The 18,105-nt window shown below is 42.5% G+C and overlaps 1 protein-coding gene across 4 annotated transcripts; it reads left to right on the top strand.

The window, feature by feature from the left end:
* Positions 1-2,009: 2,009 nt before the first annotated feature.
* On the top strand, positions 2,010-11,690 carry rbbp7 (RB binding protein 7, chromatin remodeling factor). Of its 4 annotated transcripts, none has more exons than XM_072465028.1 (13): positions 2,010-2,197; positions 3,496-3,640; positions 4,317-4,462; positions 5,696-5,734; positions 6,551-6,724; positions 7,271-7,386; positions 7,685-7,845; positions 8,648-8,774; positions 9,322-9,399; positions 9,472-9,548; positions 9,628-9,685; positions 9,750-9,860; positions 10,262-11,690. In XM_072465028.1, exons 1-13 carry the CDS (start codon positions 2,182-2,184, stop codon positions 10,328-10,330), a joined length of 1,317 nt encoding a protein of 438 aa, XP_072321129.1. In that variant the 5' UTR covers positions 2,010-2,181; the 3' UTR covers positions 10,331-11,690. The 4 variants fall into 4 exon arrangements, with proteins under 4 accessions (XP_072321129.1, XP_072321128.1, XP_072321132.1 ...); XM_072465027.1 differs by having other exon boundaries at positions 5,693-5,734; XM_072465031.1 differs by lacking the exon at positions 5,696-5,734.
* The last annotated feature ends 6,415 nt before the right edge of the window (positions 11,691-18,105 follow it).

Here is an 18,105-nt window from a genome sequence, read left to right as displayed (position 1 = left end):
TGCCACTTGCCTGAATTCAAAATATGGCCCCCAGTGAAAAAATAATAATTGCCCACCCATGCCCTAATCATACAAACAAATGACCAAGAAGCCACACATCTATTTGTGCTCTAGTTAAGCACTTTGTAGCATTACCTTTTGCTATCAATGTGCCTGCAAGAATCAGTAAAAAAACATCTAATTTCTCCCTGAGGCAGCTACATGTAACATGGGATGTGACACTTGCTCTTCGATGTTTGTCTAGTGCATTATTTTACAAGTACCCACCATGTTTTTGGTGAAAATGTCCTTCATTTTTAAACATATCGCAGAAGAACAGTGTGGTGTTACATTTAAAACTTGATTTCTTGTCTATTATGGCGTCTCTACTTGACCTTTGGTTGTTACATCAAAAACCTGAATATAAAACATAATGGAATAACATATTGTATTTATAATAACAAGCATCTAAATCAAGTCTTTATTTATTCATGGTTGATTATGAAACATGTTATGCATTTTTAAAATTTGTATTCAATGTAAACTGATTTTGATGTTTATGTATGAGACTTTTACAAAATAAAATAATGGGAATGCATTTTGGGAGACTTTATTATTTGTTTGTTGTGCTCCTGTTCGCAAATACAGACTTTTAAATGGTAAAAAATATTCCCTAGATTCAGCATTTTTTATTATTTATTATTTTTACAATTTGAAGTCCTTTTATGTCCAGTCCATTTATGCCATTACAGATTTTGAGCACAATTTGCTAAACTAATGCAGTATGTATGCAGTATTTGAGTTGTCCAAATAATAACTGTTTACGCAGATGCTTTATTTATTACAACAATTGATGCGGTGCCTTAATAACACACAAACGCACACATACAGGGGAGAAACCATACTCGTGTGAGACCTGTGTGCACCTGTGTCTCCTACATACACTGTTTCATAATGCCTTTCTGTTGGTTTTTACAGACCTCCAGATTGGTTCAAATGTCAGGTTGCACCGATTAATCGACTAATCGTGACTAGTCAACTATAAAAAATAATCATAATCATTATTTGGACTTTGTTTCCAAACCAGGGGTATGGGGACGCCTGCAGGTACATTTTAGATTTTAAAGAAGGTAAAAATATTTGAATCAACATTATCTTTGTAGCTGCCTACATTTTGCCTAGTGTTTTGGAGGATTTGGGACATTACTATCATTAAAACAAAAACATAGGCTAAAATATAAATAATGATATAATATATGATAATTTAGGCTAACTATAAATATTTAGTTGCCCAGCAACCGAGTTGAGGGATACTTGAAGTGCGAGACAAAAGGGGTACTCGAGGCAAAAAAAGGTGGGAAACACTGCTCAAGCGCATTGAAAAATACCTTTTATTACAAAAACAGTGGCATTATTAAAACAGAAATAGATATGAACAATTTCAGATTTATTTTTGAATGAAATATATACTTTATTTGTAAATAGTCTCTATCAGCCTCAATATTTATATCTTTGTTTGGTTGAGAAAGTATTTCAATAGTCTCATTGTAGAAATAATTATTTGGTTAGTCGATTAATTAAAATGTTTATTGCTGATCAGTCAACTGCTAAAAAAATCGTGTAGTCCTAATTATTTCTATTATTTATTGTGTGGCTCCTTACAGTTTGTCTAAGTCTGAGCATGAATTTAAAATATTTTCCAACAAAAACATTGTTGTAAATGTGCTTGTGTCACAAAAAAGTCTGACTAGAAAGTACCAGACCAGGAGTAAAAAAGTCTCCAAAGTGTGGCCCCGGGCCCTGGTTCCAACTCTGCGCCAATGTGCTTCAAAAGGAGACGGGAACTAAAAAAAAAAGAATACCAGGAAGTAAAAAAGGTTCCTACAGTGGGAAAACCATGGATCTATTATATTATGGGACCCCCCCCCCCCCCTATTACGTCAACGTACAAGCCGCCCGTAGCCCCGCCCCCGCCCCGCCCTCATTACGAGCTCGTGCATATTCAGCGTGGAGCGCTTCGTTTTCAGCGCGCGACTGTGGTCTGCGCATGCGCCCTACGTGTCCGCTGATTCCGCGCTGAAAAGGAAGAAAGAAGCTGCGGCTCAAATCCGAGCACACGGAGCCGATAAAACTGCACGGATCCGCACCGGGGACGAGTTATCGGGCTTTTCGGACACCGTGCCCCTGGGTTCACACGGAAACATGGCCGACAAAGACGGTAGGGGAAGTTTTAAAGCGGCACAAATAGTGTCCTGGTTTCCCTCGTGTGACAGCCAGGCTAAGGTAACACTTCAGATGCTAACAACACATTAGCTTCTCCTGATCACAGCACAGGATTAGGCTTTACACAGGCTGATTTATGTCCTTTTGTGATACTTTTTAAAATTATTGTTCAGTCCAATCCTACTTTCTTTGTGTAGTACATCATATTTTGATAAACAATATTGTCTTCAAAGTGCTGCACATAATGGCAACACAAAACACATTTGGCTCTGTAAATCAACAGAAATCCATAGGTTTCAGAATGAGAAATTGGGACCGTTGCCAGGGTGATTAGCAATGTAAAATAAAACATTATTCTATCCTTTTGAATGTTAAAAAGTGAGTATATGCTAAACTAATGGAACTAAACCTAATTAAGCTAAAAAAGTGAACACACAAGAATATAACCATAGCAAACACAAATTAATGATAAATCAACCAACAGAGTGCAAAGTATTGTCCAGGTTTCTTGAGAAATGAGCAGACAACGGACTGTGATATAAATTAATATATTGTGGTATTTGATCATGAGATTCACCATCGTCTCCAAAATGCACTGAATTTGTGAGTGAAAAAGACTTATTGTGAGTGTATGTGATTTTTCTCTTATCTTACAAATAAATGCATGACAAAAGTTAATGGTGATGTCAATAAAAAAAATAATCAACTTTATTAATTGATAGTAATAATAGTTAACTGGGCTATACAGATGTCAAATACTTTTTTATAACAAAGATGGCCACATTATCAAATAAAAATGTCCAAAAAGAATAGACTATTGCTGATTTTCCTCAATAATGCATAAGTATTTTTGCTCTATAAGCCTCCAGTCACATATTTCAACCTTTTATTTGGTTGATTGACTTAAATCCTAATGTATTATAGAAATTATCATTTGAATAGTCAACTAATCACAAAAAAATTAATTGCTGACTAGTTTTTTGTTTATTTTTATTCAAACATTTTGAATTTTATTTATTTTAGTTGAAATATAATCTTTTGTGATAGCCCTGTTTCACACTACAATAGAATGTAGTATATAAAGCACAGTGTGAAAGTATTAGTACTTCTGTTGGGAGGCTGAGCTACAGAAACCCAGAGAAATCCAGACCAGTTTGTCATAAATATTGTCTTTTTTTAGGTTTAAAACATGAGATGCCAAACTCAAGGTACTCAAGAGCATGTTTAAAGACTAAATAACAATATAAATAATGCATAATATTTAATAGTTGCAATTATATGTTCTCTCCACAGTGTACGATGACGCGGTGGAGGAGCGCGTCATAAATGAGGAGTATAAGATCTGGAAGAAGAACACTCCGTTTCTGTACGACTTGGTGATGACCCACGCACTGGAGTGGCCCAGTCTCACAGTGCAGTGGCTCCCAGACGTCAACAGGTATTTTACTGCAGCACCCACAATGCATTTCAACACTCGGATTGAGCCCCGTCGCTGCTCAGGGCACGTTATGCATTTTTACAGTGAGAAGACGACAATGATCAAACAGAGCAGTTAAAAAGAAAGCTTAAGATTTAGTAATGGCTTTGTTGGTAATTTGAGGCACTGCTCTGTCTGAAGTGTTAATACTAATTATATCATTGAATTTAAATACTCGACTGAAAAAAAAATAACAGATGTGATTCTTTCTCCTAATCAGAAATAGCAATTTTATAGAAACTGCAGTTTTTTTTTGTTTATTTTGTAGGAAACTATCCAATCCATGTAATCTAAATTTAAAAAAAAGAAATAAATGCTCAGTTAATTTGACTTATCTTAAAAGACACATATGCTAATTATTATTTTCTTTAAAGCTTTTAATGTTCTAAGGTTATTTCCTCGTCAAAAACATCCCTGGAGTTGCATTTGGCTTCATTCACGCTAGTTTGAGGAGTCCTCTCCCCTCCGAGCGTCAAAAACACCCCCCAACTTATGTTGTCTCAGTTTGTCACGGGGCTCTTCTGACGCCTAATCTAAAATGAAGTCTGGTATTGATCACAATCAGCTTTAGTTGAATTGTACTTTGGCGCGGTGGATGTGGTGATATTCCGTTGACCCGCTCTTCTGCCGTCTTCAGGCCCGAAGGAAAGGACTACACGGTGCACAGGCTGGTTCTGGGCACGCACACGTCGGACGAACAGAACCACCTGGTGATCGCCAGCGTCCAGGTCCCCAATGACGACGCCCAGTTTGACGCCTCGCACTATGACAGCGAGAAGGGAGGTGAGCACGGCCCAGGCAGGTTTACCGACGAGGCATTTCTTAACCACATGTGACATTTATGATAAATACACCTCAACTAATACTTAAAAAAAACATGTTTTTAACATATTTCTGTTGGATTGACATGATATTGTTTATATATTGTTATTGGGATACTCGATAAGAAATGGGAGATAATTCATATTTGTCAATTTCACTCACTCCTAGTTATGATTGTGTAAACCTGCAATGATTAATCAAATTCCAGACAACTATAGAAACATTCAGTCATATTTTCATAATCTGTACTATACAGACCCGAAAACGCATACAAAAATATATATATTTTTTTTTAAAGGGGAGTGTCTAGAGCCGAGGCGCGCGGCCGAAACCGCTAGGCTATTTCGTGCCGCGGCTCCTGAAACTGCTGGGCTATTTGACCGCGCCGCGGCTCTGTAGCAACGGCCTTTTTTAATAACAAAGCTGGTGACGTTATTAACTCGAGATGTCAAAAAGGAATGGACCGTTTCTGATTTTCATCAATGATACCGTACTTTTCGGGCTATACATTGCTCCTGAATAAAAGCCGCGCACACAAAATTTACGAAGAAATTGTACAAATACGGGCCGCACCAAACAATGAACTGCAGGAGCCCACGTTGTAACATGAGTTATTTACACATGAATATAGAACTATTAGACTCATTTCTCAGTGAATAGTAGTTGGATTATATTAACACAGTGTTTTGAAGTTTAACAAACAAAAGAACACATCTGAGCTGTCCCCTCGGTCCTTGATTACTCTGTGTGAGTTGATTTACCTGTCTGTGCCTTCACATCTGGTTCATCTGCTCCTGAGCTGTACTTATCGAGTGAGTGTTACTTTGTAACATGAGATATTTACACGGATAGATATAGATGATGTCATAGTAATGATGCACATGTCTGATTATAATAAAACACATTGTTTTGAACCTTTTAAAATATGGAAAACACGATTTGTGTTTCCTTCTACCGTGTCAAACGCTTGCACTTCCTGCTAGTGCCCCCTGGTGTACATGCCTGTAAAATCTAAAAATTAGACTCACCGTTGTTATGACCGCAGGGTTCAAAGCGTGGGGGGGGGAAGCAGCAGTTTGAAGACCTTTTGTTTGGTTGTTAACGTCTTCAAAATGTCTCGACGTGCAATAGAAATAATTACTGGACGAGGAATGTGTTTGAGTCCTAAGCACGTCCTGTTTTCTCTTCCAGCAGGTATGTTGAAGGATGAACAGCTACTGGCTTCTCTTTGTGGTTTGTTTTTTGTTATGGTATGGTATTACTGTGTTGTGTGTTTTTCAAATACAAGGTCAACTTTTAAGCCCAAAAAAAAAAGACTTCACTCAAAGGACATGTATTATACAAAATGTACTTTTTTTTTTTTTTAGCCTTTAACCAAACCTGGAGTTCTATAAAGCTACATTCACAATTTGTTTAATGAATCCTGTTAAATTCTCTCCCCTCTGAGCCTAACACAACATTCAAAATTCCCGGATTTGTGACGTCATTGGTCAAGCTCCTGCGCCCGTTTTCAAGTCCATAAATAACAACGCAGACTTTCAACGAACGCAATTTTGATGGCAGAAATGCTCAGAGCAGCTGTGTACTTGCATTAGTGTGTCAAGGGTGCACTTATTTTTTTTTGTTTAAGCCCCATGTAATTCCTGCTGCGGTCAGTAGATGGAGTTCTGACCCAAATCCTGCTGAAGAAATACCTGACTGATATTAAGTTGTGTGGTGTTCACTTATTTTCAGTTCTAAAATATTAGATGCCAAAGTAAATGTACTCTAGAGTGTGTTTTAAAGGCCAGTAACAATAAAAATAATGTGTAATATTTGTCCTTTAATAACCATGACCTCATCTACCGACAACACACACGTAACTGTAGTCGTCATTATACTCTGCCACATAAATAAAACTGCTACAATGCTTAATTTGCTTTTATTTTCCTGACACAAAATGACATGAAACGGTAAAACTGAACACGTGACATCTGCAGACCTCATTAACCCATTCACAAATGTAATCTTTAATAATAATTGTACGTATGTCTTTGTCCGTCTTTTCAGAATTCGGAGGCTTCGGTTCAGTCAGCGGGAAAATCGATATTGAGATCAAGATAAACCACGAAGGAGAAGTGAACCGAGCTCGATACATGCCGCAGAATCCCGTCATCATCGCCACAAAGACGCCCACGTCCGACGTGCTCGTGTTCGACTACACCAAGCACCCGTCCAAACCAGGTACGCCAGGCCGGCCGGCTACGATGCTTCTGGACTGTGTCACACGAGAAAACTACCACAATCTACAGGACATTGTCAATAAGTCACTTTTTTATTAACAATCTGGTGTTAAAATGGTGGTTATCACGATTACACATGTGCCACGATTAATTATTGTTTACCCTTTTTACTGCAATAAAATATACTATTTAACATCCCTAATGTGAACCAGGAACAAATAAAACGATATTTGAGTTATCTGGAGCATAAGACTCAAAAGTGAATTGTTAATTATTTATTTTGATTTGAACTGTTTTTGAGTCTGTGAGCTGTGATTTGCCAGGCTATTTACTACTCGCCCCGTTTTGCTACAAGAGCGCCCTCTGCTGTCAATGGCTCCACTTTGATATTCTCAATCTAGAAACCTTCAGTCACTATATTAGAAGTTATAATAGAATTTGTTTTAACTAGTTGACCACTAAAATAATCATTAGTCAATAAATCAACCATTTAAAAGGAAACCGTGTATAGTTTTAGACATAATTGTACCCGTGTCTTTGCTCTCAGACCCGAGTGGCGAGTGCTCCCCCGACCTGCGGCTGAAGGGGCATCAGAAGGAAGGCTACGGACTCTCCTGGAACCCAAACCTCAGCGGAAACTTGCTCAGTGCCTCCGACGACCACGTGAGTGCCGAGATCCTTTAATTTGAAAGATTTACATCGTTAATTCTATGACTGAAGTCGATCAGAGAAATGGATGACATGGCCTGCCAGTCGATTATTCAACTTAAGAGGGGCCTCGCTTCATGGTCGGCATTTTGTGTCCTAACCTTTTATAGCAGACTGAGCTGACTTAAGCTAGAGAGCGCCCCCTGTAACTCCCTGGTGAAAATACACTGTCAGGAAACAGACCTTAAAAGGCAGATTAAGCCCATGATTCACTGCCACATCTTCTGCCTACTTACCTGTCGTTTCCCCGTAGACCATCTGCCTGTGGGACATCGGTGCGGCTCCTAAAGAGGGGAAGGTGGTGGACGCTAAGACCATCTTCACGGGACACACTGCGGTGGTGGAGGATGTGTCCTGGCACCTGCTGCACGAGTCGCTGTTCGGATCTGTGGCCGACGACCAGAAACTCATGATGTGAGTCGTGCGGCGCCGCTGAAGCTTTACAGAGGAAGAACATGCAAATATTTAGGAAGAGGAAGCGAATCTGTGAAATACAATAAACAGATCTTTATGGATTGTGCTCGATGTAGTATTAAAAATGGCTCTGTAAAAAAATAATCCAAGGTCATAGTTAAAAATAAAGAATAAACACTGCAGATAAAAGTGCCAGCTGTTCAATGTAAACTGCATGAACGAGTTTCATAATGTAATAATCTTACAACAAAAACATCTGATCATCTTATTTTACTTACTCTCATAACATCTAGCAGTTTGCAAGTCATTTAAATCATCTTTTAAAGGGTTAGAATTCAAGTGACACAATGAAAAGGAACCGTTCTGATACACCGTTAGGGATGGCAAGCTGATGGTGATTATTCAAGTCACAATATAGACGATAATCGTGAAGTATTTTTAGTTAATAGTGTTGTCCACAAAATAGACCTAAAGGTAAATAACTTTTTTTAATCTGGCTGTTTTTGTCAAATTTAACTTTCTTTTCATATAAAAACTCTGAACAGTTACACGTTAGACCACGGGAATGAAAGAAAATGGAAGATTGCACCGTTGTTTGGTTCAAGTTTCAATAATCGTTAAATCGTGATGTTTTTTCCCCACAATAATCAAAGTGCTTGGAATATCAACAGGAACATTTACCATAACTACATGTTAAGAAAAAAATATCTTTGTGATCATTTCTGCTCGACGAAAAACAATACCATTTCCCCAGACAGAAGGTTCTGAAGTAATAATAATGCGTGTTTGGGCGTTTCCTCAGTTGGGACACGCGCTCCAATAACACATCCAAAGCCAGTCACGCCGTGGACGCTCACACGGCCGAGGTCAACTGTCTGAGCTTTAACCCCTACAGCGAGTTCATCCTGGCCACGGGCTCCGCAGACAAGGTACACAAACCCACAACCCGCACGCACACAAACCCGCGCGCACGCAAACCCCTGCAAACGCAAACCCACACACGAACCCGCACGCCCACACGAACCCGCACGCCCGCGCGAACCCGCACGCCCGCGCGAACCCGCACGCCCACGCGAACCCGCACGCCCACGCGAACCCGCACGCACACGCGAACCCGCACGCACACGCGAACCCGCACGCCCACGCGAACCCGCACGCCCACGCGAACCCGCTCGCCCACGCGAACCCGCTCGCCCACGCGAACCCGCTCGCCCACGCGAACCCGCTCGCCCACGCGAACCCGCTCGCCCACGCGAACCCGCTCGCCCACGCGAACCCGCTCGCCCACGCGAACCCGCTCGCCCACGCGAACCCGCTCGCCCACGCGAACCCGCTCGCCCACGCGAACCCGCTCGCCCACACGAACCCGCTCGCCCACACACACACACACACACAAAACAAACACAAACTCATGAAAGACTGGACAACCATGCAACTCGGGCTTTGGCCAATTTAACCGTTTGTTTTTTCCCTCAGACTGTTGCATTGTGGGATCTGCGGAACCTCAAACTGAAGCTTCACTCATTCGAATCGCACAAAGACGAAATCTTCCAGGTGAATAATATACATTTTTATACTCTTTCTAAACACATAACGCGTAACACATCTCAAACCCATCGACTGTAGGTCCAGTGGTCTCCTCACAACGAGACGATTTTGGCGTCGAGCGGCACCGACCGACGCCTCAATGTCTGGGACCTCAGGTAACATCTTTATCGTGAACTATAAAACTGACCTGTGTTAATATAAATAAATAAAAACGTTCATGTTCTGGCTTCACAGTAAAATCGGAGAGGAGCAGTCGGCAGAAGATGCAGAGGACGGACCCCCGGAGCTCTTGGTAAGTCGTCATTATCGGATTTAAAACGTGTGATGGTACTAGTGGTTTTAACGTGGGTCTGTAGTTCATCCACGGCGGACACACGGCCAAGATCTCGGACTTCTCCTGGAACCCCAACGAGCCCTGGGTCATCTGCTCCGTGTCCGAGGACAACATCATGCAAGTCTGGCAAATGGTCAGTTCCAAAGCTTCCTCTACTTTTACTTCTTCTACTACTTTCTTCCCTCACTCTGACCTCTTAACAATTGTATGTACTTTTAAAACTAGTGATGGGACAAGACCCGATATAGTTAATTAAGTTTAAAAAGGGTAGACTACAATCGTTTGCGGTACATCTTGTATAATATTGAGTAAAAATTGTAATCTTCACAGCACCAGAATTTACAGAACAAAGCCATTTATGTATCATTTTAATAGGTTTCTTTAAATAGTCTAAATTAATTTGGTCTTTATAAACGTGATACAAAATTTGAATATTGACTCGTGCCAATTACTCGTTAAGTTCAAACATGCCAAACTTCTAAATCTGCATGTCCAAAACGGTTTTCCCGATGACACGTTCTCGTTTCCCTTAAGGCCGAGAACATCTACAACGACGAGGAGCCGGACACGCCCGCCTCAGAGCTGGAGGCACAGGGCTCCTAAGCCCCGCCCCCTCTGTAGACACACCCCCGGCCTGGATCTCCTCCTCCACAGCTTCATCTCTGTAACCGCATGGACTCTTCCCCCCCCCCCCAAAAACACATGGAGACCACCTCGAGCAGGTTCCCAAAGACGATGCAGCACTTCAATCACAGTGGACTGACAGCGGACACTTTAGTATCTGAAGTATTTGGGTTTGTCATGCAAGGTTTATAGGTTGTTTGTCAAATTCCTCTAGGTTAGATAGGCTCAAATAAATTGTATTTTCTTATTGGCGATTGCTACTGTTAAAACATGCCTGAATGTGATAATAAAATATATAAAAAAACGAGTTGCAGTTAACCAAATGGACATTTTGCATTCAATTTTTAACTCATTTTGCAAACTATTTTGACACAAACGTACGATTTGTGATTGGGGACTTTTGGAAATCGTTGGGCTCAGGAGACGACTGACCAATCGTTTTAAGGTTCGAATTGCAAGAAACTTTGGCGCTTTGTCCAATTCGAGAACTTCATTTTGGAAAGAGGGCTGTAACTTTTGGCTTTTGCTGCGAATCTGAATGTAAAAGTTTGCCATTTTCTCAAGCTCTTGTATCCATACATTTATAATCTAAACATAACAGTAAGTTTTTTGTGGGATTACAGTGTTTCTTACTCCAAAATCCCCAAAACCGAATAAATTTAGCCATGTTATGTAGTCTTCTTATCAAAAACATGTCTAAAGTTACATTTTGAAGTAATTTGTGGTAATCCAGGACGAGCTCATCTGTGTTTTTAAAGTCTAAACATCGTCACAAGACTCGCATTGACACTTTCAGTGCCCAAATCGCCTTTTTACGAAGCAAAAAGTACACTGCCTTAAAAGTAGAAGCGAACATACTTTTTGTCACATGATTGCTGAAGTGAATGTGATCAATAATAAACACGACTTAAATTGACATGGGAACATTTTTACACATTTGTTTGTTCGCTTTTTAAGGCAAATTAGGTTGTTTTTACCTTGGTCTTACAAACAAACAAAAGGAAAACCTGATGAGACTATTTACTCTGCCTGGTTCAACTTAACGTTGCTTGTCCACGTTCTAATAATACTTTAGATTACACTAACACTATCGTTGACTTTGGCTTGTCAAATATTCATTCTTATTCATAAGTGCGTTCAGAGCTACAGTTTTCTGTCAGTGGAGGTTTCTTCTGATAAAACATTCCCGGCTGCTTTATTTTCAGGTTCTCTTCAGTGTTTAGACTCCAGAGTAAAGTCTGAAGTCCATTTTCCCCCCATTTCTTTTGTTACATAATGTGAAATTGTTCTGTTCTTTGCCTCAACAAAAATTGCAATAAAATTTTAACTTTTCAATAAATGTCGAGTCTATTATGTTTTGGCGATCATCAACTTGTCCTTTTTTATAGGTTTAACTTAAAGGTTGAATGGACGATTTTTTTAAACCCAAATCTGAGTCTTATTTCCTCGTGAGGTGGACTGCCAATTAGTCCTGTCACGTATCAATCATAAAACGCACCTACCGCTCACCTGCAGCCGCGTGTGGCTCATCCTCAAGAGCAGCACGGTTCCGCGTGTCTAAGCGCATTGATCTATCATAATATAGTTCCCTCAGTGTACGGGACAAAATGAAGACGGAAAAAGACAGTTCGAGCTGACTCAGAAGTAGATGGAAATGTACGGGAGACGAGAGATGCGATGTGATCCGTCGCGCTGATAAACAAACACACGTGTGTGTTGTATCAGTCCACACGGGGAAGTGGCATGCGCACTTCCGCCTGAGTTCTCAAATCGCCGGAAAAAATTGTCCATTGCGCCTTTTAAAATTATGCATTGTATTATAGATAATGCAAATAAATCCAGAAGTGGGAGACTCGAGACTTGACTAAAGGACCTCAAAAGACTTGATTTGGAATGATTTCTAAAGAACCATAACGCAATGCATTGTGTTAACTTATATTATCGGCTTCACAACTGCAGTGCTTCAAATCACTTCGGGGGAGGACGGGTTGAATGTGTGTGTCTCAGCATGGATTAAAACCGGGCCTAGACTGCCCATCTGGGGAGCTAAATTTACATTTTAAATGGATGAAAAGGGGTACATCTGTTAAATAAGCAGACTTCACCGACCGATTGCGTTCTATGGGTGGCTGCCCACGAGTCCGAAGGTTTACTGGTCCGAAGGTTCACGAGTCCGAAATTTCACCGAAATTTTAAGGTTTACAAATCCGAAGGTTTATTAGTCCGAACATGTGAGTCCGCGCAGCGGGCTCTACTCGCGGCTCTCCTCACCAAAGCTGTGTCTCCGTGCAGCGGGCTCTCCTCGCCTCCCTTTGCCCCACACACTGCTTTTTGGACTTTTCTAGTGTTGATGCACTTTTTATGATTAAACTCACGTATTTTCCATAACCGTTTCTGTGCATAGCCTGAGCTCCTTATCGTATTATTAATGAATGAATGAACTCAAATAGCCCAGCAGTTTCGGCCCGGCTCCGTAGACACTCCCGTCTTGGCGAGCTGAATTTCCTTTTTGACTACCAATCCTACGGTGATCGGATCACGCGTTTCTACATATACTTATATCATTTCTATACTTTGATCAAATGAAGGCATAAAGCGGAGGATTCGAGATGTTCCCTTGTTATTTTCACATACACAGTACAACTTGTGGTGCCTCCTGTGAGCAGCTGGTACATTAAACGTGACGAGCCCCAGTGCGTGTCTTAGTGCGCATTTTACAGACTGACTACATCCCGATGCCGTCTGCACCTTCACTTTAGCCTATGAGGAACTTTCGGACTAGCGAACCTTCGGACCAGTGAACCTTCGGACCAGTGAACCTTCGGACCAGTGAACCTTCGGACTAGTGAACCTTTAAAACCTTCGGACTTGTGAACCTTCGGACTAGTGAACCTTTAAAACCTTCGGACTTGTGAACCTTCGGACTAGCGAACTTTCGGACTAGTGAACCTTTAAAACCTTCGGACTTGTGAACCTTCGGACTAGCGAACCTTTGGTCTCGTGGGGGGTAACCGTTCTATGTTGTTAAATGACTGCCTGTAATTCTAACTAATGTCTAATCATTGGAAGCATGAACTTGAAAGACTTGAAGACTTATAAGTCATTTTGTTGAAACTTGGCGCTGCTGTTGCTTCGCTTCTCTGCACATGCTCATGGGCAAAACCTTCAAACCTCAATCCTCGCGCAGGTTTCTTCAGCGTGGTTTGAGCATAGATCCATGTGTTTGAGGTTGTGTGGTCCTCAGCACATGTGCAGACCTCCAAAAGAAGCTGTCCGCTCTGGTTCTAAAAGCTCATGTTAGAGAGCAGAGCATGAACGGGCCTCTGAACACGGCCACAGACTGAGCCGCTGCAGGAGAAGAAGAACCATGCTTCCCGTCCGTGCAGTACTACCCAGCGGCCTGTAGAGGCCACCAAAAGACACTGAGTTCAGCCAAGCGTCAACAGCAGAAGTGGGGGGGAAACGGGCTTATTTGGATTTCTGACGTGATCTCGGCACAGAGCTGAGTGAAAGTTGTAAAAACCCAAAGATCTAGCTACAGTCGACGGGAACAAGGTTTGTAATATGAATGAATGTATTCTTGAACAATTTGATATTATACAATTGTATTGAACAATTATGCTAAAGTAATGAGTTAGTGACAGTGATTATACGTACAAAATATAATGATATTTGTTCTTGCCTAGCGCTGACATTGGTTGAACTCATTTAACCATCAGCTACACTCCCCTTTTACAATCTAACTTCTGAACTTGCTATGCTACTGTTGTTGTTGTGTTACTTTTAATGGCGGTTGGCAGCCAACTGAAAAGGTGCATTTACCGCCACCTACTGTAGTTGTACGTCTTCAAAGTATGTGTTTTACGCTATACTGTAAAAGAAAAGAAAAAGGAGAGGGAAAGAGACGGGGACCATTACCACCAGACTTTATTCTTCAGACTTCATTCTCCAGAGTCCGACCGACTTCATTCCAGGACTGACTCTTCTTCGTCTTCCTCTCCTTTGATGTTTGGTGCTTCGCCGTACAGCTTTATTCTTTATGATTCTTTAGGCTTTGATATCTCCACTGATGTCGTTGCGTGGCAGCCGTGCATCTACTAGACTGGGCGAGGACAGGAGACCGTCCCTCCCTCCAGTTCTTCACTCTGATCACTCTGATTCCCCAAAATTAGACTTTCGTCACTCTGACTCCCATTTAGCGCCTTTAGCCTGTTTTCTATTTCTGCCCATTCAAGCTCTTTTGTTCCAAGGAATCTTCCTGCAGCTTTAGCAATGATCCTGATCCTTTCAGTACTCCTTTGAGTTTGAGCAGCAGTTTATAACATCCACCATAAAGAGTACAAAATCCTCTCAATCCACAACCAGCGTATTCTCATTAATTCTGGAGCCTCCACACTTGGAACCTTCACACTTCTTGGGAGCCACGCTGGCTTCCCCCACTTCACTCTGGCTGGGTGCAGCGCTGGCTCCTCTCTCTGTATTTACTTTAATCTCGTTACTTGACACTTTCTTGACTGCATCTGCATAGGATATACCTTGAGAGACTTTAATTTTCGGCACCTCAGCAGCTCTTTTGCTAAACTTGCATCCCCCGTAGGCAGAGCTATGTTCTTCCCCAGTTACAGCACTTCAGTTTTGCACCCACGTCACACTTCCCATACCCGTGATCTCCTGCACATTTACCACATCTTTGCTTCCCTCTGCAGACCGCTGCAATATGCCCAAAACGCTGGCACTTAAAGCAACGCAGGGGCGGTGGAACATATGGCCTGACGCCATAGCTCACGTATCCAATTTTACAGGCACTTCCCTTCAAGTGTTACCATTACCGATAGGCTGTCACATCTTTCTCCAAACCGGGTTACTTTCAACCGCCTAGCATCCACTACCTTAGCTCCAGTTAAACTTTTCTTTACGTCATCCACAGTCACCGTCGTAGGTGACTGTGAGAACTCTTCTGACCGTGTTTCTTTCAGCGTCCGAAACAAGAATGTTCTTTCCATCCAGACTTTTACTCCCAATCGCTTTCCTTTGCTGAGCCGCGTCTTCGCAAATAACCAGCAGCGAGCATCCCTAAGGACTCTCGCATCCTTGATCTCTCCCACCTTCTTATTGTCAAGAAATTACACATGAATCAATGCTATTACTTAACAGTCAGAGAACATAATTCAACTTAGAATATTAAACGACACAGAAACGTCAGTCTTTTGTGTGGCTTGCAAGGGAGAGGAAGGCTTAGCCGAGTCAAGATGTTGTAAGCAACCTGAACGACTTTCCAAAATCACTCTCAGCGTTCCTGTTGTTGTTGTTGTTGTTGTTGTTGTTGTTGTTGTTGTTGTTGTTGTTGTTGTTGTTGTTGTTGTTGTTGTTGTTGTTGTTGTTGTTGTTGTTGTTGTTGTTGTTGTTGTTGTTGTTGTTGTTGTTGTTGTTGTTTTATGGCGGTTGGCATCCAAGTGTTGCATTACCGCCAGACTTTATTCCTCAGACTTTGTCGTTGTTGTTGTTGTTTTATGGCGGTTGGCATCCGAGTGTTGCATTACCGCCAGACTTTATTCCTCAGACGTTTCGTAGTCCTCAGACTCTCAAGTCCTCAGACTCTGTCGTAGTCCGTAAAAGTACTCCTTCCATTGCTTTGGTGTTACAAAGCCCATGAGGTCATGATATGTCTTTGTGACTAGAATAGTTGTTGTTGTTTCAGAGACAACACCCGGCTTTATTCCAGGGAGACTCTTCTTCATCTTCCTCTCCTTCTTTGACGTTCGGTGCTTCCACCGTACAGCTTTATTCTTCAGGCTTCATTCTATAGGCTTTAATATGTCCACTGATGTCGCCGCTTGGTAGCCGTGCGTCTACGAGACTGGGCGAGGACAGGAGACCACCCCCACCCCCATCTCGTCACCCCGATCACTCTGACTCCCCACAAGCAGACCCCCATCACTCCGACTCCCATTCAGCGCCTTTAGCCTGTTTTCTATATCTGCCCAATCAAGCTCCTTTGTTCCAAGGAATCTCCCCGCAGCTTTAGCAATGATCCTGATCCTTTCAGTTCTGCTTTGAGTCTGAGCAGCACAGTTTACAACATCCACCATAAAGAGTACAAAATCCTCTCTATCCACAACCAGGGTATTCTCATTAATTCTGGAACCTGCACACTTGGGACCTCCACTCTTGAAACCTTCACACTTCTTGGGAGCCACGCTGGCCTTTCTCATTTCGCCCTGGCTGGGAGCAGCGCTGGCTCCTCTCTCTGTATTTACTCTAAACTCGTTACTTGAAACTTTCTTGACTGCATCTGCATAGGATATACCTTGAGAGACCTTTATTTTCTGCACCTCAGCAGCTCTTTTGCTAAACCTGCATCCCCCGTAGGCAGAGCTATGTTCTTCCCCACAGTTACAGCACTTCAGTTTTGCTCCCACGTCACACTTCCCATACTCATGATCTCCTGCACATTTACCACACCTTTGCCTCCCTCTACAGACCACTGCAATATGCCCAAAGCGCTGGGACTTAAAGCAACGCAGGGGCGGCGGAACATATGGCCTGACGCTATAGCACATGTACCCAATGAACACCTTACTAGGCAGGCACCTCCCTTCAAGTGTTACCATTACCGACAAGCTGTCACATCTTACCCCAAACCGGGTCACCTTCAAACGCCTAGCGTCCACCACCGTAACTCCCGTCAAATTCTCCTTAACTTCATCCACAGACGTCGCCGTAGGGACACCTACGATAACTCCTCTGACCGTGTTTCTTTCAGCATTAGACACAAGAATGTCCTTTCCACCCAGACGTTTAGTTCCAATCGCCTTCCGTTGCTGAGCCGCGTCCTTGCACACGACCAGCAGCGAGCCATCTCTAAGGACACTCGCACTCTTGATCACTCCCACAGCTACAGTTAGGCTCTTTGACAATGCCACTGAATTCCACTCCTTAAAGGATGCACTATCCTGTGCAAGCTTTATGATCACCTTACAGTCTCTGCTCTCACCCCGGATATCAATAGCTTCAGCCTCATCCTGCTGCTCATTCCCAGAACCCTCGGACGAGCTAAGGGACTTTTTACGTTTCCGGGCACGTGCAGGCAGAAAAGGCTGCTCCTCCATGCCGTCCAGAACGTCTTCCATCCCCGATCCACTCTCCTCCGCCATCTCCCGTCTCTCCAGACCGGGTGTTGAGCAAGGTCTCCTCACAGTTTTGTACAATAATGGCGGTTGGCATCCAAGTGTTGCATCTGTTGTTGTTGTTGTCCCAGTGTCGTAGTCCGTAAAAGTACTCCTTCCATTGCTTTGGTGTTACAAAGCCCATGAGGTCATGATATGTCTTTGTGACCGGCTTTATTCCAGGGAGACTCTTCTTCATCTTCCTCTCCCTCTTTGACGTTCGGTGCTTTGGAAGTACAAAGCCCATGAGGTCATGGGACGTCTTTGTTGTTTTACAAAGCCCATGAGGTCATGGGACGTCTTTGTCGTTTTATCCTTTAGAAGTCCTTCTTCCATCACTTTGGTGTTTCTAGGCCCATGAAGTCAAAGCGCGTTAGAACATCCTCTTGCTCCTCATCCTCGGCTCAGTCTCCAACACCCCCCACCTCTATAAACGTTTACCCAGCCCTGTGCTACATAAGTAAGCAACCACAGCCTGACACAAACCCTGTGACTGAATCGCCAGAACGTTCCGCAGATTGAACTCCCGCCCATTATTCCGAAACCACAAGGCCAACCCGGCCCTTTCTCTGTCATAAGCCTCACAGC

The sequence above is a fragment of the Eucyclogobius newberryi genome, unplaced genomic scaffold, assembly GCF_026437365.1.
Source record: "Eucyclogobius newberryi isolate DKJ021-1_F unplaced genomic scaffold, fEucNew1.0.hap1 SCAF_5, whole genome shotgun sequence".
Taxonomy (NCBI): domain Eukaryota; kingdom Metazoa; phylum Chordata; class Actinopteri; order Gobiiformes; family Gobiidae; genus Eucyclogobius; species Eucyclogobius newberryi.
This window is presented reverse-complemented; position numbering and strand designations above follow the sequence as displayed.